At 38.9% G+C, this 27637-nt stretch overlaps 1 protein-coding gene across 2 annotated transcripts in view; it reads right to left on the reverse strand.

Annotated features, from left to right (window-relative positions):
- Positions 1 to 27637, reverse strand: part of UNC5C (unc-5 netrin receptor C) — a 514725-nt gene that overhangs the window by 119896 nt on the left and 367192 nt on the right. For both annotated transcript variants that reach the window (XM_082243646.1, XM_082243645.1), the window contains exon 4: positions 11640 to 11783. In XM_082243646.1, the coding sequence (XP_082099772.1) occupies positions 11640 to 11783 (144 nt within the window). The remainder of the gene's footprint in view (positions 1 to 11639; positions 11784 to 27637) is intronic.

Here is a 27637-nt window from a genome sequence, read left to right on the forward strand (position 1 = left end):
AACCAATTGTCCCCTGGATCCTGTTCCCTCAAAACTACTATGGTCACCCTCTTATTCTATCCTATGCTCCCTCACTCACATCTTCAATCTCTCCTTCTCTAGTGGCACCTTTTCCTCCCCTCTAAAACATGCGCAGATCACTCCCATACTTAAAAAGCCCTCACTGGACCCCACCAACCTGAACAACTTCAGACCCATCTCACTGCTCCCATTCACCTCTAAACTTCTAGAATGCCTAGTCTACAACCGTCTTACTAAGACTCACTAATGATTTACTAACTGCTAAAACCAATGGCCACTACTCTATACTTCTATTACTTGACCTCTCTGCGGCCTTTGATACTGTTGCTCAATAAACTCCTTCCCTTGGTCTCCAAAATTCTGCTCTATCCTGGTTCTCCTCCTAGCTATCACAGCGCTCCTTCAGTGTTACCTACAACTCTGTCTTCTCCTCTCATTACCCCTTTTTGTGGAGGTCCCCAAGGCTCTGTTCTTCTGACCCCTTCTCTTCTCTATCTACACCACCTCCCTTGGTCACTTGATAACCGCCCACGGCTTCCAATACCATCTATACGCCGATGACGCCAAAATCTATCTGTCTACTCCTCACACTCATTCAGTCTCCTCACGCATTACTAACTTACTAACTGACATATCAGCATCGATGTAACACCACTTCCTTAAACTAAATCTCTCTAAAAAGAGCTGGTAATATTCCCCCCATCCATGCCCCCCTCCATTACTTTTTCATCAAAATCAGTAATAATGCAACCATCAATCCCTCCCCACATGCCAGGGTACTAGGTGTAATCCTAGACTCTGACCTGTCTTTTCAGCCCCAAATCCAAGCGTTGTCAAAAGCGTGTAGACTTCATAACATCTCTAAAATTCACCCTTTTTTAACAAATGAAACCACCAAGCTGCGCATTCACTCCCTTGTTGTCTCTTGCCTCGACTATTGCAATTCCCTTCTTATAGGCCTACCTCTCAATAGGCTATCCCCTCTTCAGTCTATCATGAATGCTGCTGCCAGGCTTATCCACCTTACCAACTGCTCAGTGTCTGCCACCCCTCTCTGCATATCCCTTCACTGGCTCCCGATCGCCCAGCGAATTAAAATGAAAATACTAACCACAACATACAAAGCCATTCACAAATCTTCCTCAAGCTACATCACCAATCTTGTCTCCAAATATCACCCAAACCGTCCTCTCCTCTCCTCTCAAGACCACCTACTCTCAAGCTCCCTTGTCTCCTCCTCCCATGCTCGTCTCCAGAATTTCTACAGAACCTCTCCCATCCTCTGGAATACTGTACCTCAACCTGTCTGGCTATCTCCTACTCTAGCTGCCTTCAGGCGATCTTTGAAAACTCATCTCTTCAGGGAAGCCTATCACTCCTCCAATTTATCTTTTACCTCTTCCATTAGCTCTTTCCCCACAATTACAACCTCTTGTACCACCTGCCCCAGATGTTTAGATTGTAAGCTCTTCTGAGCAAGGCCCTCTAAATTCTCTTATATTTTATTGTATTGTAACTGTATTCTCTCTCTTTTATATTGTAAAGTGCTGCATAAACTGTTGGCGCTACATAAATCCAGAATAATAATAATAACTTAAACCTAACCTTCTAGGTATCAATATTATTCTTGTGTGAAAAGGAGAAATATGTTGATGCTGACAATATTCCTAGAAAACAATATAGAAAAACCCACATAAAAAGGCTGCAGGGAATTTAACTTATTTGGTGTAAGGGATGGTCGGGTAACCAAGTTTCACTTAACTGGCCTATGTCTGTACAATGTCTGTGTGCTAACTTTAAAATATAGTCAAATTTGAGCTTTTATATTAGTTAGTCAAGTTGAAAAGCATGCCCCCCTAATAATTACAAGTACCCTTAATGGCCTGCATAGCTAGATGAAAGTACACATCTTAATTACAGCCCTTCCCTAACATTTTATAGAAAGGTTGAATTTCAATTGACTGATTCTTCCAACACATTCTAAAATGTACTATATTAACTTTTATTTAATCACTTACTACTCTCCAGGAACTTCTGAGCAACAGGCTCTGCAAGCTATTATTTTATAAATGTATGGCAAATGTTATACAGCTCTGTGATCTTTGGTCCCAGTACATAATACAATTTGGTGTTGATTCACAATCATGTTATGAATGAACCTATCTGTCATATATCCAATGCTAGGAAATCGCACCCAGTTCAGCACTGACAGATTAAATAAAATAACCACATATTTCCATTCAGTCATTTTGCAGCCAAACCAGATGGTATTAATTTAGAGTTTGCATTTTGAAATTCCAGTAGTTTATTTGCAAATTTATTAGATTTTCAGTAGAGTCGTCTGTTTATTTAACCTCCTTGTGCATGTCACTGATTTATATAATGAAGGTACAACCTTTTGACCTGTGACTGGCACTTCTATTCTAGTTGAGTCATACCATGAAAGATCTTAACAATTCCAGTCATTATGTGCACATGGTTTCAGGAGCTAAGAAATGTGACACCACTTCTTGTCTGGATTTTTGATGGTTTACTGGTGCAGAGAATACTTTCTTAACTACCTTCATCCATTATGCATATGATACCAGCAGTCTGGGTTTATGCTTCATAATCAACACCAATAATTAACATCAGTAACCACAAGATTTTTGTTTGTGAGAATGCGATTCAATTTTAAGTTTTCCTTTTACATAATGGATACATTTATATTCTATTTAATTACACAGATATAAAGCAATCTTTTAATGTAGTCACTTTTTTAAATCAAGATGAAATTACCCAAAGCTAAACAGTTTTCTAAAGCAAATATGTGCTTTGATAAAGTATAACTAAAAGCAAAACATTTTTTTCATTTTGCATAAAGGAAGGTCAGGCATTTATTTATTTTTTTTTAAATCTGCATCCAATTGGGGATATTTCCCCTAACGTTTGGTCCGATAGCCCAAACAGGAAGTGAGAGGAAATCCCTCAAAAGTGTTACCACCAGGGTCACCATTGGAAGATTTCTATTAGTGTTCTGGGACAACCCAAAATTGTCTTTCACTTTCACTGACAATGGTAAAAATTACAAACAGAGAGGTTGAATCTCCCTAATGGGGGCTTTCTCAGTGCCCCATGTAATATCACTGGGCCAATCAGAAGCATTAATACTGTGACATGAGGAGAAGGGGAGGGGGTCACATGCTCCACCATACTCACAAAGATTGTTTTTTTCTTTGATCCAAATGGCCAAACAGATTGTCAGGGAAGGGTAGAAAGAGTGTGTATTGTGGGGAAGCAGATCTTGGCGCTAATTGAAAAGGATTGGTAAAACTTGTGGACCTGTGTTTTGTTACTCCACCCAAACAAATAAAAATGGTTATTTTTGTTTGTTGCATGATATGCCCCGCCCATAACTTAAAGTGGTTGTAAAGTCAGAAGGTTTTTATCTTAATGCATTCTTTGCATTAAGATAAAAAGCCTTCTGTTTGCAGCAGCTCCCCTTAGTCCCCCTAATGCTTACCTGAGCTCCCTCTCTATCCAGCGATGTCCTCAGCCATCTGGGACTCCCTCTTCTGACTGGCTGAGGCACAGGAGCGGTGCCACTGGCTCCCACTGCTGTCAATCAAACTCACTTAGCCAATCAGGAGAGAGAGGGAGCAGGGCCGAACCGCAACTCCGTGTCTGAATGGATACACAGAGCTGCAGCTCGGCTCGGGTGCCCCTATAGCAAGCTGCTTGCTGTGGGGACCCTTAACAGGAGGGAGGGGCCAGGAGCTCCAGCAAAGGACCCACAAAAAGGAGGATCTGGGCTGCTCTGTGCAAAACCACTGCACAGAAGAGTTAGGAAAACATGTTTGTTATTTTAATAGAAAAAAATAATACTTTACAATGATTTTAAGGAACAAATAACATTTTAATAACACATCTTGGTTCTCTAGAGCCAGTACATATTAATTGTTAGTGAGACCCTAAAGTGTTACTAAAGTCTGATATTTTTTTAAATTAAAATAACAAGCATGTTGTACTCACCTTCTCTGTGCAGTGGTATTGCACAGAGCGACCCCGATCCTCCACTTCTCAGGCCCCCGCAGACGATCTTGGCTCCTCCTCTTCTTTGTGTGTCCCCATAGCAAGCCGTTTGCTATGGGAACATACGGCGCATGCTCGCTCCCGACCTGTGTGTCAATGGAACAGCGCTCAATAGACTTACACAGTGGGACTTAGGCCCATCCCCCACTTCCTTTTCACTGCATCTGATTGACAGCAGCAAGAGCCAATGGCTCCTGCTGCTGATCGAATGTTGTGTGAAGAGAAAGAAAGGGGAGAATAGATGCAACCATGCACAGTGCTGATCTGTTCTTCCTTCTCTTCCCCTTCACACAGGGAAGAGGGGGCAGGGAAACTGAAAACAGTTTTTACCTGAATGCAAGCAATGAATTCAGGTAAAAAAAAAACATTTTTAGGTTTAGTATCACTTTAAAACCAATTAAAGTCTGTAAATTTTGTTCCGTACACACTTACAAATTATAAGTATGTGACCTGTGACATTAAGCTTATATATTTACTGTGATTATAGAACACGGAGAAGCAGGTATGATTTCCAATTTTCTTGATCTATCTTTCATCTAGACATGATTCCATGTGTCCTTATGTTTATGAGCCAGTTAAACATTTTCAATTCGCAAGTTTCTTTTTTATTTTTGTATATAATATATATGTAATAAAAATATAGCATAGAACTGATCAATATACTTGGAAACATGAGTGTGTGTTCTTTTAATATGGCATTAAAATCTTTCATTTCTAGGATGAAATTGCATTTTAAATAACCCTGGCAAACTCTCCACAGGGGTTAAAAGTGTCTAGAGAGGTATTTCATGGCATGTGGCTGACCTCCTATTAAATAAATATAAGCATCTTCTGTGGCAGACACATTTTTCACACATTCAAATTACTCCTCAGTTAATTCTATTACATGCTCAATGAACAGAAATGTTCAATACTTTTTTCTGTTTTAATGGACTATAGTTGTAGAGTGCCGACTCTCTGGAGGATGAAATCATTTTTTTTTTTAATCCTGCACAACAATAGTTGGTGATCAGTAAAAGGAAAGGAAAAGTTTTATAGCATATGATAAAGTCAGCTAATTATGTCATCAACCCGGAGAAAGGTCTACACAGAAAGACCAGACCTTGCAATTATTGAAGGAGAAACTGCTGTGAAGAGGAAACTTTTATTTTTAGCACATTTCTATACTTATTAAAATGAATTATGGTTTACACTGCATAGTAAATCCATTTTGGAAAAAATCATAGGTAACTCTAATATGACCAGCAGAATGGTTTTGCACATTTTAATTAAGAGAATTAATGAAGAAAAATACTATTTTCCTTAAAACTTTAACAAATTTTTAGCATAACAGAAAGTTGATTCTTATATTGGTTGCTCTTGTTATAAATAATTTCAAAGGGTTTAATAATCTAGCATCAAAAGTAATAATGGGCAGTATTCTGAAGCAATCCTAAACAAGTTTCACAGTTTACTGTTAAAAGGTATAGTTTTTATTTCTTCTCAGTAAAAACATTTGCAATCCAATGCAGTGATCCCAACTTATGCATACACATATCAATGCTGTGATACTTAACTAATAGCACTGAATGTTTTATGCATAGATTGGAATCATTACATTTTATGAATAGCATTAGATTGCGCATATTTTTCACGAGTTGGAATAAAAAAATGTACATTTTTGACAGTATTATATGACTTATTTAGTACCAGAAAAGTCCCTCTATTTAATTTATTATTTATCAAGATAGCAAGTATACATTTTATTAATAAAATGTGAGTATATTGAACATTGATTTAACAGAACTAACACATTTGACATTATTTTGTGCCTGTTGCTTCTTAATCATTCATCTTACAGAACTGGAATTGTCCTAAGGTTGGGTTAGGAGGACTTATGCATTGTTTTGCTTATTTATATATTGATTTGCATATGATTTTTACCACTAACCTATTTTTACACTAGCATACCACAGGAAAACAGATTACAGATTGATAATTTAGAAAGATAGAGCATTGAAAGGTCAATACAGGATTTTAAAAATGAGGGATTTCACCTCTGCTTTTAGAGGATCCATAACCATGCAATACATGTATACAGTGCTACAGTATCTCCCTATTCTGCCTTCTGGCACCTAAACATCTAATAAAAGGTGTATCACACAGCAGTGGGGATATGTGGCAGCTCAGAAAAGGTGAACCTTATGTTTAGGCAGAAGCATCAGTTGGGTAGCTCTGCCTGATCCTCAACCTTTGTCAGCAATAGCTTACCTTTTTACCATGGTTAATTACGTAGAATTTTTAAGTGTAAAGAAAATCTAACGAACAATATACATCTCAGGCCTTGGAGTTTAAAATCTTGTTTTTCTCCTTAAAAGTTAGCCTTTTCGAGGGTTTCAATTGTTAGAAAATGAAACCAGCACCTTTGTTTAGTATTTTTTGGCACTTTGCTGGTGGAAGAAGGAATTTTTGGTGTCTACACTCTCCCACACTTGCTGTAAGAAAATTATAATACAATATAAATAAACAGATCTGCTCACTATTTATATCTGCTAACATTTTATAATCTGATAGCTATTTTTTTATGTTGTCTTAAACAGCAATACAATGTAAATAATTCCATTAAGTATAAATTACCAGTCTAATTATAGTGTTAACATTACCATGATTAAACAGTGTGTCTGATACATTATTTGTTTATGTCAGTTTACCAGGATGCAAAGTTAAAATAGAAACTAAAAGCCAAGATGTTTATTTCTCAGAAATATGCTGCTACTAACAAGATTTTCTATGTTGTGTTAAATGTGTTTACATTAACAGAAAATGTATTAACCATTTACCGACCAGCCACGTAGACCTACGTCGGCTGCCTTTAAGTGGTTGTACTGGGGTGTTGCCTCTAGCTAGAGGCATCACCCCGGTACTGTTTTTAGAGCCGGCAGTCGGCTTTCTGGTTGTAATGACTGATGCGGCTCGGGAGACGCTCGATTGTTACCCCAGCGAGCGCGAGAGGACGCCCCCCCCCCCTCCCGCCGCCTTCGACTCTGCCCGGGTCTCCCGTCCCACCAGGAGACCCGAGCAACCAGCCAGTGCACTTGCTGGCTGAATGGAGTCCCGATCAAAGCCCGATGCAGCTTCGGTTGGGTCTCCGATAACCTAACCCGGAGGCAGCATCCATGACGTCACATCCGGGCTACTTGGCTGCTAAAGGCGCTGGATTTAAAAAGTGAATGTATTCAAAAATGCAGTTTTCGGCGTTTTGAATACATGGAAGTGTAGTGGAGGGGTCTAGTGTCCATAAAGTGTACCTGTCACTGCCTATTGCTGTCAAAAGGGATGTTTACATTGCTTGTGACAGCAATAAAAGTGATCAGATTTTTTTTTTTTTTTTAAAAACCTGTGCTAAAATAAAAAAAAATAGAAAAAAAAAATTAGCTTGCCCCCCCCCCCGCCGTGAGTTCGCGCATGAAAGAAAATGTATACGAAAGTTGCGCCGTAAATGAAATCGCTGTGAAAACCACACATGTGAGGTATTGCTGTGATCGCCAGAGCGAGAGCAATAATTAAAAAAAAAGAGCTATACTCTAACTCTAAACTGGTAACTGTCAAAATTTTCGCCTATGGAGATTTTTATTGACCGTAGTTTGTCGCCATTTTGCAGATGTGCGCAATTTTAAACCTTAACACGTTGGGTATCTATTTACTCGGCGTGACATCATCTTTCACAATATACAAAAAAAATGGGCTAGCTTTACTGTTTAGTTTTTTTAAATGCAGTGAAATGTAATTTTTCGTAATTTTTCCAAAAAAATGGCGTTTGAAAGACCGCTGCCCAAATACCGTGTGACAAAAAATATTGCAATGACTGCCATTTTATTCTCCAGAGTCTTTGCTAAAAAATATATATAATGTTTGGGGGTTCTAAGTAGTTTTCTTAACTTGTGAACAAAATGTGTCAAAAATGGGCTCGGTCCTTAAGTGGTTAAAACTTTCAATATTTTCTGATGTGACTGCAAGTAAAAATATTTTATAATGTTTGAAAAAAAGTATTGTTAGTCCCATAAATATTATTGAAATTGATGATACCAGTTTGGGAAGTAGTAAGGCCAGCTATCATGAAACCTGTAATATATAAAGTAATACTACGCTACTGAAAACAAAGTAGGATATTAGATATTGCCTTAGAGATCCATGATTTTCTGCCTGAATTTTCCTACACCTCAACTGTATCATTTACAGAATCTCATACTAGGGAGAGAAATGAAAAAGGTGCCATTGAGTAAGCTTTTTTTTTTTTTTTTAATTCTTATTTAGTATTCATCTCCTTTCAAATTAAATATTAAATAGGTGATTTCATAGGTTTCTTTTTTTCTATTACTGCCGCCTTTGTGCATCAGTAGCACTTGTTTTCATATTAAATTCCTTTAAGTTTTCCCAAACTTGAAATAATTTCGACAAAGACATCGTTTTACACAGATAGAAAGGACACAGGACAATAACAATGCAAATAAGAACATTATGAATTCTAAGAAAACACAGAATGCTAGAAAATTATGTTTCTTAAGCTCTTGTGAGAGGTAATATGTCCTTCGACTGAATAAGTAATGTAATTTCTTTGTAAATTTAAAAACAAAAACAGCTCAGCTAAAAAAAAGATAACAATCTGTATCAACTATGTAACAGAGTGTGGGCCACACACCAATGACGTCACATCTTTTAAAAGCTTTATTGAACCACAGACAGCATACAGAGTGCCCCTGTCTAAGAACTCCTCCTCTCTGAGGTATTAATTGTTGAGATCGATGTAGAATTCCAGGATAAGTCTAACTAATCTTAAAGGATAAATTCATCTTTAGTAGCATGCTACCTTTAGTAACACTGAACGACTGAACAGACCCCCCCCTTCCCTACAAATGTCCATTGTGATCCTCTCCTTGCACCTGCTATCACAATTTAATAACAGCTATGCCCACACAGATGAGTCATTCATTCACAGCAATCTGTGAATGAATGAAATACAAGTACTATCTACCATCGAGGCAGAAGGCTTGCAGTTCTCAATGAACTGTGAGGGTGCTGAGGAGTAAGTGTCTGTCCTGGAATTCTACTTTAAGCCCATTGGGATGAAAGGTGGCACAGGGGTAGTTTTCAGGCAGGGGCAAGTTATATGCTATCTGTAGTTCAATTACATTTTTTGAAAGTGGTGACATCATTGATGTATAAGCCTGCCTTACATTCTTGGTGTCAAGAGCCTGAATTGCCTCCTTTGATGGCACCGACACGTCCATGGTGATTGAGAGGGTCGGTTCCTGGAGTGGTGCAGTTTGTTCTTGACCATCTAACAGTCAGCATCAACAATTGGTACATATTTTATTAAAAATAATAGTTTGGATTGGAAGGCATTAATACAGTCTAATGCCACAATAAGGATTTAAAATGTACTTAACTAGTTATTAATGATTGGAGTTTTTGGGACCGATTAGGTCCCCTTTTTAGTCAGTCTTCCTTATATAATTCAAAAGAAAAAAGGGGCCTAAAAAAAGGACCTAATGGGTCCTGAAATCTTTCACCCTTAACAACTTAAAGCGGAGTTCCGGCCACAAAAACAAAATTTCAATGAACATACGATCTGTCCCGGTTCGCACTTACCTGCAAGAAGAAATACTCACTTTTAAAATTTCTTCTCCAGCGTTGCCATCTCTGTTGTGGGCAGCTGAAGCCAGCGCGATCCTCTTCTGCGTCCTCTTCTGTGTCTTCTTCTCCCAGAATGCGCCTGCACCGGCCCCTCTCGTCACTTCCGGTGCGGAAGTGACGAGCAGGGCCGGTGCCATCGCATTGATTCCTGGGAGCGATGACGTTCAGCTCCCAGGAATCATTGCAAACCGGAAGTGACGGCGCGGCCCGTGGCCGCCGAGGGAGGAAGTGGAATAAAGGTGAGTATTTCTTTCTACAATTACAAGGTAAGTAAAAAAAAAAATCCTAACTATCCAATTCCTTTTCAGGTGAAGAAAAGCAAGCGGATGGCCACAAAATCGATTATGTCGATTTTGTGGCTGGAACTCCGCTTTAAGTTAACCAATAAAGAGCATCAACCAAACTCCAAATGTTATGCACTTAGAATTGGCAAACATGGTACAAGACTCTATTATTGCAGCTAGATGCAAATCCAATATGTATACAGTTCCAGAACTATACCTCATCACTACAGTTTACATATGACATAAAATATGTAAAATATCAGGATTCATTTAATCATAGAGCAAGGAATATGCTGTCCCATTTGATCAAGCAGTATGGAACCCAGCTAATAAACATAAATGTCTTAATTACAAAGAACAATTTTATGTCAAGATATGTTAACGTGTAAAACAAAATCTTTCAAAACTTATCAGATCAGCTAATACAGCCTATATTTTGTTTTAGAATGTGTCGCATAGTACCTCCGTCATCATCTACCAAACAAATTATATCACTGGACTGTAATTAGCTTACATTTAGCTAAAGGGTAAGCCAATATTCCTATGCAAAACATGGCAGTAAAATTCTCCATAGGCGACGCTTTAAAACATTTTTAAAGGTTGCCTGTTTAGAGTTACAGAGAAGATCTTGCACTAGAATTATTGCTCTCGCTCTAACGATCATAGAAATACCTCACATGTGTGATTTAAACACTGTTTACATTTGCTAGCGCGACTTACTGATGCGTTTTCTTTGGCACGCAAGCACGGAGGGATAGGGAGCTTCATTTTTTTTTGTTTTCTTATTAATTTTATTTATTTTATTTTTTTTACACTTTCTCTTTTAAAAAAATATATATTTTCTGAACACTTTTATTGCTATCACAAGGAATGTAAACATCTCTTATGACAGTAATAGGCAGTTACAGGTAGTCTTTATAGAGGGATTGGGGTCTTAAAGACCCCAAATCCTTCCTCTGCACTTAAAAGTATTCAAAACGCCAAGAATGGGGTTTTTGAATACTGTCATATTTTTTAAATCAGCGACGTTGGTCGCTTCGGGGTTTCTACATCAGAGGCCCGATCAAAGCTGAATCTGGCTTTGTTCGGGACTCCGGCCAGCTGGCAGTCATGGTGGCTCGGTTCTCCCGGGCGGAGCGGCAAAAGGCGGCGGGAGGGGTAGGACCCCTCCCGTTCCTTGTAATAACAGCTGAACAGCTGCTTAGCCGCATCGGTTGCTATTACTAGAAAGCCGACCGCAGCTGCAGGCATCACTCCGGTACAACCACTTCAGCAAAATGCCGTACAGGTACGTGATTTTGCAGGAAGTAATTACATTTAGCATCTTGTAAAGGAATTGGCAAACATTTTGTAATTTAACATGGTAAGGGAATTATCTTTCAAAAGCCTCAAGATCAATAGTACACCGGGATAACTGACCTACATATTTGTTATTGACCTGACAAATTAATTGTATAAAAATGATGTGCTGCATATGGCCTAGTCAGTGCTGAGTGAAGTCATGGCTATATAAGAAATATACATTTGTTTGGATAAAAAATAAAACATGAATTCCTTTTTCTGAAGAAGAGATGCTGAATATATACTTACATGCTATCCTCACATAGGCCTTTCTACTCTTGGTTGTTCCTGCAGAGCTCCAAGCAACACACTGACACCAGTAGTCTTCTAGCCCAAAGAGTTCCTCCACCTGTTGTCGTGATATTTCAATGCTTACTTCTCGGACTATTAAACCTACAAGAGAGAAAACAGGATGACTGACAATTCTTTGCATCGTGTATCAGGGAAAGCTGAGTACCTGGTGTAGTAAGTAACATAATATCCCTGTCCCACCAAATAACATAAATAATCAAATTATTCCTGCAGGGAAAGGTGTAATCAAAATATTCCTGCTGTAAAAGGTGTCTTTTGTCAAAGGGAAAAAAATAAAAAAGAGATAAAATAATTCTAAAAACAAAAATGTATAGAAAAACAGGCATTATTACTTTGAAAAATTTGTTAACATAAAGCACAATAAATACACAGCCTGAACTCAACACCAGAGAACAATGAGCTCCATTCACTAAAGCATATCTCATGAGGTATTTAGGTGTTCTAACACATTTTTTCCCAAATATCTGATGAGATAATAAAAATGTCAACTCACTATCCCTTTATTTACCTCAAAAAGCAAAAATGCTCAGTAAATACCTCATAAAATGGCATTAAAATCAATTTACTAAAGGAAATAAATAAATAAATGCATTAGATAAATAAGTAGTGGTCCAGGCATGCGGTATTTAGGGAATGTAAAAATATAATAGCCAGTTTGGAGTAGTCTCTAACTTTTTGGATCGGTTCTCTCAACTGTAATGCAAAGAAACCTAAATACTGGAAAACACAGAAACACTGGGGTTGATTTACTAAATGCAAATACACTGTGCACTTCAGCACGCTTCAGAGTTTAGTAAATTAGATAAAACTTCACTTTACAAAGAATATCCAGTCACATGCAAGGAAAATTAAAAAAAAAAAAACAACAAAAAATAAAAAGCATTTTTGCTCGCACATGATTGGATGAAGGAAGTCAGCAGAGGTCACTCTCATGTACTAAGCTCTGTTATATGTAGTGGGGATACTCTTCTTTTTCACAATTATTTTTAAAGATATCATTGGCTCAAATACTTGCAAAACAGAACCAGATTAGGAATAGACAAGTACTTTTACAAAGGTGTGGAAATTGAGCTATTAGGAGAGGGGTGTCATCAATTTTAAGGTTTGACAGACCAGAGTGACACTTTCAAGGACATCAATGACAATGGCTATTCTCTAACAAGAAAAAACAGTCCAAAGTTATAGCAATGACTTTGCCAAATATCACAGCAAAAAATTACTTTAAAGTGTAACTTAAGACAAAACGTTCTTTTTCATTTTGGATAGAGTAACGGAGGGTTAGAACCCTTGGCAGGATTTTTTTGCCATCTATGTCCCATTGGGGAGATTTCCCCACTATTAGTATTCTGATGTAAAGCCAAAATGTGTGAATTTCCTTTCCTTTCATTTGCAGTAAAAAGGAGAAACAGTAAAAATAGAGAAAGTGAATCTCCCTAATGGGGGCACAGACAGAAAAAAAACTGTCAGGGGTTCAAATCCCTCTTCACTGTTTCCATCCCACTGGATATTACATCATGAGATAAAATACCAAATGGTTTCATGAGATAAATACTGCATATTTTGATGAAATAACTCATGCCTTAATTTATTAGAGTTTTTTTTGTGAATTGTAAAAAACAATATGAGCTATTTTACCGGTGATCTTAAAGAGGAAAGTAACGCTTCATGAATCGAGCCTATTTGCTATTATGCATTGATTTCAGACCCTATAATCTTAATTTAAAGGCCTGCCTTTTTTAATTCTCAGTACAGTGGGTAAGAATTTGAACCTTTGCCAGCTTTTTATAGCTGTCAGTGTTCTTAAAGTGTATCTAAACCCAAAACCACAAAAGTACCATTTTGCAGCTTACCAGTCTATAAATGTGGCGACTGCATTTGTTTTCTTTTTTTTTCAGGCTATAAAACAACTTTAGCAAGTACAAAAATACTTCTTGATCTTGCCAGAAATTCAGTGTCCTTATCACCACCTGAGCCCTGAGTAAACAGCAAAAACCTATCTTTCATTTGTAGACTATTAATTCTATCTATAGGAGAAAACATATGCGCCAACTAAGTGTAGCTTTATAGACTTTAATAAGATGAAGAAAGAGTATTACTCACACTTTGTGAATAAACACAGGCACAGTAAAATGATGATAACACTACACATCAGCTGTCTGAACATCATGGGGGAGAGGAGGTGAAGGGGTGCACATTGAAGGGAGCCCAGATGTAGAAAGGCTGCCTGCCTGAGGTCAGCCTGTCTAGGGAAAACTGTCCCTTTCTGGTCCCGTGGAACGCATTGTTGGATTGGCGTGACGTCACCTACCAGAAATTTCCGGGAAGTGGCATCATGCCAGTCTGGCAGTGCGTTCAACAGAACCATGAGACCAGGAAGAGCTGGTTCTCACTGGAAAGGCACACTGCGGGTAGGCAGGCTTTCTCCATCTGGGCTCCCTTCTATGTGTACCTCTTTACCTCCTCTCCCTCATGATGTTCAGACAGCTGATGCAGTGTCATCATTATTTTACTGTGCCTAAAACTATTCACGAAGTGTGAGTAATATGCTTTCTTCATCTTAAAAAAGTCTATAAAGCTACACTTAGTTGGCGCATGTATTTGCTCCTAGTGCCTTCTCCTAGAGTTGCTTGTTGTTCCCACACAGAGCTGCCACTTCAGTGGGCTTGAAACTGACTTTTATGGACTTATCGGTTTTGATGGACTCTATCATACCTATTTTTTTTTACCATTTTACTTAACTCCAGTTTTAGCCACAGAGCCCATTTGCGGCAAGTTTTTTTACGTTTCATTTAATAATACTATCAACCTACATTTGATCGAGGTCAACAAAACCAGACATTTTTTAAATCAAGTCTGTGTGACAGCCATGGCTCCTTTCATAGATACAGTGGAGTGTAGCCACACAAGGATAGGAAGTGTGTCCTTTGCAGGATCACCAGGTGAAAATAAAGAAATAAAGCCCAAAAAAGAAAAGGAATGCAGCTACCACACCAAGGACTGCAAAGCTGAAATTGTATTACATTGTTATGTTTTGTTTTGGGTTCCCTAAATGGGGAAATGTTTCTTTATTCAGGTCCTGACACTACAACATTAAAAGAGAGGGTGTCGTTGTTACCAGGACACCCAATAGATGCACAGACAGTAATAAGAGCTGAACAGAAGTTCTAACCTATTTCTTTTATGTAAAAAAAAAAAAATTGGTTGTAGGTAAACTATCAAATGTCACGAAGATGACCTTAGTGGCTATGTAGTTACATAGTTAGATTAAAGCCGGACATACTCTGAATGAAATCCCTTCTGGAGCAGCCAGTTTATGATCAGTGTGTGGGTTTCCCTGTTCGACAAAATTCAATTATTTAAATGAGTTCTGTCAAAGGTATTTGTTGAAAAAATGTATGTCAATTAGCAGCTGCAGCCAATTAAAGCGGAGTTCCGGGCCTCAAAAATTACTTTGGGCCATCCGCTTGCTGACATTAACCTGAAAAATAAATAGATAGTCCCAATTTTTTTTTGTTTACTTACCTTGTTTTTGAAGAAAGTAAACTTACCTTCCTTCTACTTCCTCCCTCTGCGGCCGTGGCCCGCACCATTACTTCTTGCTTGCGATGACTGCTGGGAGCTGAACGTCATCGCTCCCAGGAGTCAATGTGCCTGCACCGGCCCCGCTCGTCAGTTCCGGTGCAGGTGCGTCATTCCCTGCTAAACAGCTTCAGGGATGACATGCCTGCGCTGGAACTGATGAGTGGGGCCAGTGCAGGGCATTCTGGGACGAAGAAGACACGGAAGAGGTCACCGAAGAGGACGCCCTGGCTTCAGCTGCCCACACCTGAGATGGCAGCACTGGACTAGACATTTTCAAGGTAAGTTTATCTTCTAAAAGGTAAGTGCAACCTGGGACAGTTCATAGGCTATCCATTATGGAATGTACTAGCCCTGACTGTCCGGGGGGATTTTTTTCCAAACAACTTTTCCGAGGCTGGAACTCTGTTTTAACTGCAGCTACTGATCAATATATTATGACAGTGGCAGGTGCCACTGAAAGAATACAATGTCCCATTGAGGGGGATTCATCTACCTTTTTTGTGTGGATGGAGGAATCTACTGGCTAGATGGAAAAAAAAAACTAACCATGTATGACCAGCTTTACACTTTTTAATTAAGGAAAAGAAGAAACTCCAGTAGTGCACTTGAGAGGGAGAGATAACAAAAAATGGCCTAGAGTTCAGAAGATGTCTTTAACTCCTGCTGGTTTACAAACTACGATAGTGACAATAAAAGCAGCTCTACACAAAATTCTCTACTGAAGACTTAGAAAGTTGTGTTTTTACTGAGTGGGTGTTCATAGAATGAAAAATATTTTTGCTGGAGTTCTTTAAAATGTGGAAAAATCTTGCTTCTGAAGCACAGAAGTGTTATACCGCTGGCAGTATGAATCAATAAATGGTCAGTAGATATTTTTTTTTTATCAATGAGCCTTTTATGAATTACCAAAGAGATATAAATCATGGTGTGGACACAACCCTATTATACATCACACTTTGAGTCTGTTAATCATATCCCTAAATATGAAATGGTATAAAAAACAGAGATATGCACAAGACATGAAAGGCCTCTTTGACAGTTTTTTTGCAAGGCAGCGTCATGTAACCCAAAGCCAGAGCTACACAAATATGAAGCTAGACACATGCTATGAATGTTCCTGTTTGTGATGTACAGAGTCTCCTAACAGTTGTGAAAAGCCAAGCCAAGTCTTTGATTTCTCTTAAAGCTTCATAGAGAACTTCCATTCACAAAGTGGACGATTAATTGCACTTTGTGCACAATTGCATGCTGATGTTCACATCACACACTGTTTATATATAAAGACCACTTCCAAATATAATAATGATTCAGTGGAGCATGTAATATCTATAAGACTTCTGGTGGGAACTCATTTTAATGAGATGTGTTCTACTATCACCTCCTTGGTTTAATTACCCATTACAGTTTATCTGAAAATAATGAGCCATGTCCACTCAAAAATAAATAAATAATAATATCATGAGTAATTACCACAAATTATTAAAATATCCTGTAGCTCAAGACAAAAAGCGGAAATTAAAAATGAAAAAGCCTTGTGCAATGTGGGCCCTTGCATACCCCCGAGAAAAACTAAAGGCAATTTGTTGTCTGTTGTGAAGAAAAAATAAAAACCAAACAAAAAAAAAAAAGCCTTGATATCGTGAATACAAATTCAAAGTGCATGTGTGTTTAACCTGCCAACCTCTCTAACAGCAAGCATGAGAAACAAGCCTCTCCAGCATGCTATGGGAATGTTTTAATAATGAGGGTAACAAGCAAGTTCAAAGCAGTTTGGTGGTTTGGGAGTTGAGGTACTTAAATATCAGAGCTACATTAGCAGCAGTCGAATGCACAGTCACCTTGCATCAGACATTTACATAAAAACTGAAAAACTCGAAAAGTGTCGCCAGCAGAAAAAGAAAGTAGAGCTTGTGCTATATATGTTCGTGCTTTTAGTCCAACTCTATTGTATTTCTTAGTGGTAAAAAAAATATATATATATATATTAGTCCAACTCTATTGTATTTCTTAGTGGTAAAAAAAATAAATATATATATATATATAAATATATAAAAATCAACTTGGGTACTGCAGTAAAAAAATGCGACCTATTTGCACTTCTTCCAGTTTAAATTGGTTATTTTATGTTGTAAAAAATAAAGACATTCACAATCTATAAAGATAATTCTTAGTCTTGGTGAATAAGACATGGTGTCTGAATAGCATGTACACTGTACACACTATATCGCTTTGTGTGTATGGCTTGGATTTCATGATTTATTAGCTGCCCAGATTTACTAGGTCATCGATGGGTATTCAACTGACGATTGAATTTGTGCATGTTACATTCCGACTGATTGTTAATCCTTTCTGGTCAACAATATTTTTCTTAGATTACAAATAAAGAAGGAACTTTTATGGAGGTGATGATTATTACCTATTCATAGATATTGCACCCAGAATATCAGCTGGGGTAGCTGTGTAAGTTTTTTGTATACTATCCACTTTGATTTCACATAAAGTTACATAAACGAAGTAGTTATACTGTAAAAAGACAGCAACTGTAATAAAACTTTTTAATACTATCTTCACGCCTGCATCTTTGTTTCAACCCAAAGGTCACTACGTGACTAGTGTGTCCCTGCTACTGCAGAAAAAAGCAGGCATTGAAGGGGGAAGATTGAATTATTTGGGGATGGTACTCTGATGACATGCCCTACTGGATTAATACATATTTTGATGACTAAATTAAGTATGGTAAGCATGTATTTATTCAATAGGCACTGTTGTTTTCAACTGTGCCCTTATTTCTTAAAAATTTAAAAATGAACATGTTAAAGTTATGATTGGCATCACTAGTTGTTGTTTTTTTCTTTTTTCCCCTTTTTTTTTCACTTCCCTTGTACTTATTCCAAGTCTTCCAAGGTGAATTAATTGCCTACATTCCTGATGAAGCAATGATTGTATAGATCAAACTGCGAAACTCGTAGAATGGGCAAACTTCTAAATATTCAATCACCTATGTACATGTCATATCGCAGTGCGATCTGACAGTCCGCATCGGATCGCACAAATGTGAACCACTGTGCGATCCGATTCTAATGCGGCTGGAAAAAAGGGTCATGTGCGTGTTTGGTGTGCATCCGCACCTCCGATCGCATGTAAAGAAGGAGCAGTGCGCTCCAATTTACATGCGATCGGCGCACTCGCTATAGTGTGAACCGGCACTGAATGTCTCTGTGAATAAAACGGTGTATATATTTTTTCACATATGCTTGTCTCTTTTACTTGTTGTATCAAATCCTACAAAGTCCCACATTCCAGCATGGCCATGACTAGGTTCTAGGACTAGCAGGCCAGATATCTTATTTCTTATCTATTTAGTCAAAGGGATGTGGATTTGATATGGAGAACAGAGTCGATATATTTTCAATATCCTTGGGGATGGTACAAGTAGACTTAAAAATACTTTTACAGGCTGTCCTTTTTTTTTCTTTTTTTACTTTTTCCGAGTACATTCAGTAATACTGTACTGTGATCTAAAATGTGGCAAAATTGAACCACCCCCCTGGAAATCACAATTTGTCCCAAAATTATACAACACTTTCTAGTTTACTAATGGAAAATATAATGTATCAGTTACTGCACTACAGTATCTTGCCACAGGCCTGTAAGCAAATTTTTAGGCCTGTCACATCTTTATGGAACACCCCAACTTGTAGAATACTGTTTTAAAGCACATTTTTTGCTTCCTAGCTTGGAACATGCACTTTTGTTTATAACAGGGTCCCAATGCAAGTTGTTGCCAGAGGCAAATTAAAACTGCATCTGTGGTCAGCATTTTTAAATAATATCTTCTTTTTTTAATATTTCTAGCCCACTATTATTATTATGAATGATTTTGACTTTATTTTTAAGTACTTTTTGAAGAATCCCATACATTTACTTCCATGAATTTTATGAAACATATTCACTATACCCTGTTTATATGTACTTGCTGTGTCAAACATCTCACAGAGCCCACCTTCTGAACTACAGGAGGTGCTGTGAGATGGAAATTCAGGAGAGACAGTCATTAAAGGAATCACAGATTGCAACCACCCTTTTAATTTTTGGATGAATTTTAAATACCAATGTCAGTGGGGATAGCAGTTTGTAGTAAAATGAGCCCTGTGGAAATTCACGGAGACCACAGCGCTCCACAAAACAGTCCCTGAATGGTTATGTGAAAACAAACTGATAAAACCAAATAGATAATGTATAATGTCAAAGTAGCAATATACCTTCATTGACCATGCAATTGGGACCCCAACCCCAAATTTTCCAGACTGAAGTCCAGTAAAAACTGTCCTAAACTATATGTGTGAGATAACAGTTAATTTTGATGATATCATGCGAAACATGCTCATCATAAACACCATGCAGGGGTTGCAGGGCTATTGTGCAATCCCAAAAACCAAAAGGTATATGACACAGATAATAGAAATCCACTGGAACCACAGCATTCCACAAAGCAGCCCCTGAATGAAATGGTTAAACCAAATGGTTAATATCTGATGTCAAAGTAGCAGTATGCCACTTATTAATCCCAAAAAGGAAATGTGATACCACAAATCAATTCATAGTTAATGCACAAACAGAATCTGTTGAGTGGGTGGCCCACACTATACAAATAAATGCTACGCTGACAGGTGGGTGCTGCAGCCTGCAAATCAGGAGGGAATACTCCATCTAGGATGCACACAAGGGGAGAGAGAAAAACAAGCACAAGGGCCACAATAGTGTAGTATTACATTAAGCAAACACTTTATTAAAATATAGTAAGTTGCATTGACAAGAGCTAGTAGGAGATGGGTGGAAGTGACAAGATTCACAGCACCGGGCCTCAGCATTTGACCATAAGGGAAGCCAACAGATTTAGCCAAAGATATAGTAATGGCCGCTGGGTGTCGCTGTATAAAAGCCTGGACTCATCCATCAGACCAGAAAATGGCTGTGATGACAGGGAATCTCCTCCCCCTGCCTGGTGCTGATGTCACTCAAGGAGCATGCAAGTCAATGAATGCGTTTCCAGATGTATCTGCCTCCTGATCAACATGAATGACTGGCTATGACTACAATACAGAGTCTCAAGTGCATCTGCTTGTCTCATGGTCGGACACTGAACCCCAGTGCTGTGAATCTTGTCAATTCCGCCTGTCACCTGCTTACTCCTATGAGTGCATGAGTGCACATTACTATGCTTTAATTAAGTATTTGTTTTTTTTTTAAATACACTATGGTGGCCTGTGTTTCTCTCTCCCCCTGTAGTGAAATGAGTACTAGGCTACAACATGTACCGTATTTTTCGCCGTATAAGACGCACTTTTTCTTCCCCGAAACTGGGGGGGGGGGGGGGGGAGTTGGTGCGTCTTATACGACAAATACACATTTTGCCTGCATTAAAACTGCCTCTAACTTTGTGTGGTACTTGCTCACAGTCCTCTTTTCATGCTGTGTGTGCTGCAGGCTGGATTTGTTGCATGTACTGTGGGCTGTGAAGACTTCTCTGACCCTCCCTGCACAGCCAGGCTGTGTGTGTTCGGGCTTCCCTCTCCCTCCTATAGCACGCCTTGTCCCCCCCCTCCCCACAGTCTATCCACGTGCTGCCCGGGCACCATGTCAACGCTGAGCTTACTGGTATCCATCAGTGCGGGCTGTGCCTCCTCATGTCTCCCTGGGCCACACGTCTGCCCCTCCTGCTCCATACGTTCCCGCTCCTATTTGATTTGATGCCCGTGATTGATGGGCAGAAGAATTGATCCACCAAAGCTCCGCCCCCCAAATCCCAGGGGCGTCCTTCCTACCTCATACTGCTGCTCCTGCTCCGCCCCCACTTTGCCTACTACTCTATTGGATGCCTATGATTGATGGGCAGAAGAATGGCTCCACAAGCTCCGCTCCCGAATCACGGGGAGAAGACACACCGCCCTCCCTACGTCATACTGTTGCTTCTGGATAGATCACAGGCAGCATGTGGTGTGTGTGAGAAAGTGTTCAGGCGGACCGACTACAGGGTAAATGAAATGTAAAATGTGCATACACACCCACACACACCTAGGATCTAAGAGAGCCTACAGTATTTGGTTCAGAATCTTTTTTTTCTAGATTTTCCTCCTTTAAAATTGGGTGCGTCTTATATGCCGGTGCGTCAAAAAATACGGTAATTAAATAGGCAAATGGTTTAAATTGATATCCACTTTAGTTATATTCCACAGGGTTAAAAAAAATACCTGTGGGCTGCATGTTATGGTACACTCATACAATGCGGGTAATGGCATGGAGACTTTAGTGCCCCATGGAATTCCCTCTGCTGCTAAGCATGAAAGTAGAGCTAGGGCCTTTTTCCTATTTAGTTGCACCCTGTCAGCCTTAGGTGGACTACTGAAGACAGTGGAGTGCAATCCACATTTCCATCATGTTTTATAAATGTAAGGAGTGTTTTAAGCAGTGCTGTTTTAAAAATGAGAACATATACAAATCATTATCAAGACCAAAAATGGCTGCCTTTAATATGTATAGAGAGGTACATTACCATGGACAATGCATAGTGGTTCTGTACATACTGTATATTATATTTAGGACTAAAAAGGATTTTTTTTAAATATTTTTTTCATTATTGGGTCAGGTAGCTAAGAAATGTTGCATATATATTTTACTCGGCATCTATTGGAAACATTGCATGTTTGTATTTTTCTTCAAGCTTAGACTTTCTATAGAGCTTGTTTCTATTTATCTTATAGTATAAAAACATACATCTATCATTCAAGGCTACATAATATTCCGTGAACAGAGATAAAAAGGAGTGACATAACTGCCAATTCAAGGAAAGTGCACCGGAGTTTAGCTATTGAGCACCAATGAATACGACAAAAAGCATACTCAAGGTTAAGCAAGAACATTTTTTCTAAACACTTGAGAAGGAGATACCATCTGCTGAGTTGCTGGTAATATCACTGCATAAACATAAAGGTCATTATATGTAAAACAAGAAATATTAAACATTTTCAACTTTTCAAGGTTCTTCAAAAAGCTTGGGTTTTTAATTATTTCCTGCTAAAGGTAATTCAGTAGTTATTTCTAGTATTATTTTCTGATTTATTTGGAAAGTTGTGTTAACTTAAGATCAATAACTCAGGGTGTGTAAATAGCAGATGAGGCACAAACAAACGGCAACCATTATGTTTGGATCAGCTGATTGCGGACAACTTCCAAATTGGCTCTACAGAGGCCCATCATTTTATTTTTTGTCTTTTTGAGTTTGTTTTGTTAAATAAACACAGTATCATCTTAAAAAAAACTATTTTATCTAGTACTGACCAAAATACAGCTGAGTGGATTCCCCTGTATATAGAGCTTTGCCATTTTATGTTATTTTTTAAGTCTCTAGTTATCCCTCATGAACTGTTATAATAAAAGAATATGGTTAAAGGCTTCAAAAAAAAGCTTATTAAGACCGAATAAAGAAGCATTGCGACTACAGCCCATTAATCCTAGAAAACACCATGGCAGGCAAGACACCAGCAATTCTCAGAGCGCTATTCAAAGTAAAGACTTCATGTGTCTTTTAAATGAATGTTTTTTTTTTTTTTTTTTTCAGTGGAACCTGAAACCTGAAGTAGGGTATACATGCTATAGGGGCAGACATTCTATACCCTTAAGCCCCGTACACACGTACCGAATCTCGGCCGAACGATTTGTCCGGTGCTGTCCTGTCGGCTGAAAACTGCAAAAGACTGCACATGAATTTTGTCGGCCAACAACAGCCGACTGCAGTAGTGATGTCATGTGATGGTTAACTTTCCGTGTGTTTTTTCTTTTCTGAGCATGTCCAGTCTTGCTAATCGGCTGTTTGTCGGCCGAATTCTGTACTGACTGGCGAACAATCGGCCGTTCTGGTGTTGGCCAACAAAAATTTTAATGCCTGCACACCCGATTCTGTTCGGCCAAAAAGTCACTGTCGGTTGTCGGAAGCATCATACTAACAAGCCGACAATCGGCCGATCGTTCGGCGGCTGAATATTTACGGCCGACAATCGCAATGTGTGTATGGGGCTTTAATATCAAATGTATCCACCAAAGCAAAGCTAATTTCACTATTTTTAAAGTGGGCCTAGTATGAGTATTTAAACTCATGATTTATTTTTCAATTTGCTTGGGATTGTGCCTCGCTGTTTAGAGCAGCCGCATCAAAACTATGGTTTGCTGAGTAAACTGAAATAATGACAGTCTCCAGTATGGTTTACTCTTTGGAATGAATGGGACCCGTGTATGCTCACTATGAGGATAATGAAACAAACAAAGATAAAATTCCCAGTTCAATTTGCCAACCAGTCTGCTTACCAACCAAATTGGCCTGTCTAACAGTTTGCGTCAATACAGGGGTTTAGTTAGCACACATTTGCAAACGCATGTGAAAGCTGCAGGGCCACGTCAAGGCTCCCTGTTACCTGCAGTCTTTAAAATTCATTAGAGTTAGGACTGCAGGTAACAGGGAGCCTTGACGTGGCCCTGCAGCTTTCACATGCGTTTGCAAATGTGTGCTAACTAAACCCCTGTATTGATGCAAACTGTTAGACAGGCCAATTTGGTTGGTAAGCAGACTGGTTGGCATATTGAACTGGGAATTTTATCTTTGTTTGTTTCATGTGCGTTGCCCTTCCATGTGTTCTTTGCTATGAAGGCCAGTTATAGGTGGGGGCAGAGGCCATTTTCTTTGTTGTATATGTGTACTGGTGAGTGGACATACTGGGTGCCTTTGCTGTAATACTATCAGCTGGGCTTCCATTATGCCCCCAATTACCTTTCAGGAGGGATGGGCCACCTCCAGGCTCACCTGCCCCCTATCTATCCATTAGCTTGCATGTGCTCCCACTGTGGAGACTCTTTAAAATTCATTAGAGTTAGGACTGCAGGTAACAGGGAGCCTTGACGTGGCCCTGCAGCTTTCACATGCGTTTGCAAATGTGTGCTAACTAAACCCCTGTATTGACGCAAACTGTTAGACAGGCCAATTTGGTTGGTAAGCAGACTGGTTGGCAAATTGAACTGGGAATTTTATCTTTGTTTGTTTCATGTGCGTTGCCCTTCCATGTGTTCTTTGCTATGAAGGCCAGTTATAGGTGGGGGCAGAGGCCATTTTCTTTGTTCACTATGAGGATAAGCCAGCTGGGGCTTAGGTAAAGGTAAGTATTATCTCAGTTGGGCTGCAGTCAGAAAGTAGGGATATTTTTAATGAGCAATGTTATTAATGGTAAGGTGGTCATTAAGCCTAGGCAAAAATCATGTGGTCCCTGAGTATCAGGAGCATTGTGGGCTTTTCATGCTATTATAGACTTCAGGAACTGTATTGTTTTTAGTTAGACAGTCCCTATTTGACAGTTGTGCAGTGAGATAATGGGATCAGCAAGGCACAGTCAGGATGAATTAACCCCTATTCACACAACGGGAGATATATACCGGTTTAAAAAAAAATGGCTGACATTCTGCCTGTGTGTGTGTTGGTGTGTCCGACAGAAGCCGCCCTTATTTGCGGGCTTATGTCGGATGTACATGCTGGAAAACCAGCGTTCGAACCACTCCCGATCAGCTCTCAGCCAATGGCAGAAAGCGCTGAACTGAGTTTTCTGATGGGGGGGGGGGATCCCCCTGACAGCTCAGCGGGGGAGATCGCTCAACTAACCTAGCATGGTTAGTGTGTACCCAGCTTAAATCTACCATTAACCCCTTCCCGACTCACTGAAGTATGTCTTCTTTCGTGAGGCCACATTTATACTTACCAGTGTTTGAGCTGGGAATGCGCCACATGGAGCACGCCCAGCACAGAGAACAGGCTACATCGTATTTTTCTCTCCTTGCCAGGGGAGAAAAATATAAACCAACAAAAGTGTGTACAAACTTATAATAAAATAATTTAAAAAAATAAAAAAATAAAGAAAAAAGGGTTGATCTAGGTCAGGGGGAGGGTTAGTGTTAGAGAAGGCAAGGGTCAAAGTTCAAGGTGAGGGTCAGGGCAAAGGTCAGAGTCAACATTTTTAAGTAAGATTTTTTTTTTTAAAAGCCTTTTTTAAATTAGTAATAGTGTAATTTATTGTCAGTGTGTTTTAGATAAGAAAAAAAGCAAAATGTGCACCACTGTTTTCTGGGCCCTACTACAGGTACAAACAACAAATAAAATACAAGTATGTGGTATGACTGTGATCGTCAGGAGCAGGAGATTTTATTTTGGGTTGTTCTTTGGTGGTAAGTTATGGTAGTAACAAAATAGCAGCTTCAGTTACAAAAAAAACATTTTTTCTATTTTGGGTCAGTTTTCCTTTGATATTATTAAAAAAAGCTGGAGGTATCCATTACTATTTACCATTAAAAGAATGTCCAATTTGTCCTAAAAAAATAAATCCACATGGATACACTAAGTAGTTGCGATGATTTGTACAGTTTTACTAACACATGTCAAAGTTGCAAAATTGTATTCAGACGTTAAAGTAGTTGCAAACCGTTACATATACTCAGTAAGGTAACTGGCCTTAGGTGATACACAGAAATGAAACAAATCCTTCTACATAAGTTGTACCTGTCTATCTGCAGCCCTCTCTTTTCTACATTCAATCAAAGTGCTAAATTATAAAGCATGTCTGCGAGTTCAGAAGAAAGTGGGTGGAGAGCTGAAGTTACACTCTGCAGAGTTCAATGAGGAGAGCTCTCTAAGCTGATTGGAGGGAAGGGACACACCCCATCCACACAGCACACAGGAACAGAGCTGAGGCTGCCAATCAACTGGAGATCCCTCCCCTGTCACCATTTTTCTCTTGGTGTCAGCAAAACGTGTCAGAAGTGATTCATGCTGATAGCAGAGGAACAAAGCAGCAGACAAAAGTGACAGTTAGTGCTCTTACTTGAGGCAAGTCCACACTAAAGAGGGATATGCCCATACCTCATGCCTGAGGTTTACAATCACTTTGAGATGTGTTTTACCTTTCATCACAAAGGAATTCAATTTGCATATTTTGCAGGCATATGGTCTGATGCAGGATTAAACAATTATACCAAAAAGGTGCTAATGATCAACAATGATGACATGAAGGTTAAAATACAATTATTTAATCACACAGAAACAGCTGGGTAACATAAATTAAACACCATTAGGAAAAGTCCAGTTTTGCTAGCAAATTGTTAAATGTAAAAAAAATCTTGGCAAGGTTGAGCATAAGTTACCTAACAATATAAGAATACTAGTTATGGACTAAACCAGACATGTCTTGTTGAGTCCATAACAAGTAGTCTTTTATTCTTAAGTAATTCATTTTGTTATGACTAGGGAATCCCAGACCACTGCTGTTTTAGGTCACAGAAAGAGGGAGACCCAAAGGTTATCTTTTGTTGTTTTTCAAGGTTGAGTATAGCATGATAACATGGGTTCTTCTTACTGCATCAACAAGGTCCTTCTAGAACAGTGACAATGCAGTGCTTAGCTAGCAATACTTGATGCAGTATGCTGACTTTCTGTAACAGACAGAATTTTTTTTTTTTTTTTTTTAAGAATAGAGAATAACAGATTGACCTCTTAAAGCAACAGTAAAGTATGGTAGAGGTTTATTGCAGGTTTGGGGCTTACTTTCTGCACTAAAAGTTGGTGATTTGGTCAGAGCTAATAGTAAACGTACAGACAGATACGTATCCATCATGGGGTACCATCAGTAAGGCATCCTATCATATTCTGCAGCAGTACAATGACCCCAAACATACACCCAAAGACATAAAGAACTATCTTCATTGAAAAGAACAAGGATTACCAGAAGAGATGTTATGGTCCCACAGAGCCCTGATCTTAACAACACTGAGTTTGGTTGGGATTACATGAACCGACAGAAGCAGCGGAGACATCCACAAAAGAACCCTTGTTAGCTACCTGCCGAGTTCCCTAAAAAACTGATCCTGTTTTAAAGGCAAAGGGTGGGCACACAGAATACTGCCCCTGGTACATTTTTACAAGCCAGACTAGAAAACACACCGATAAATTATTTTACACTATACAGTATATATATATATATATATATTATACACACAAGTATGTATGTCTATATCTGGCAATTTTTTTATGTATTTATTTCTGCAATAAAATAATTTACCTATTTGTTATGCCTTTCAAAATGCTGCAAATACAGAAACATAGCTGTTAATCTACCTTAAATCCTGTGTGCTCCTAACTTCCTGTTAAGGTTGACAACAGAGCCTCAGTGCAACAAATGTATTATATTGTCAGCCCTGTCTGGTTCTCCTCTGCTGCACTACAGAACACTCACCCTACTCTGATCTCCATAAACCCTCCTTGTTTA

This window comes from Pelophylax lessonae, assembly GCF_965119305.1.
Source record: "Pelophylax lessonae genome assembly, chromosome: 1".
In the NCBI taxonomy this organism is placed as follows: Eukaryota; Metazoa; Chordata; class Amphibia; order Anura; family Ranidae; genus Pelophylax; species Pelophylax lessonae.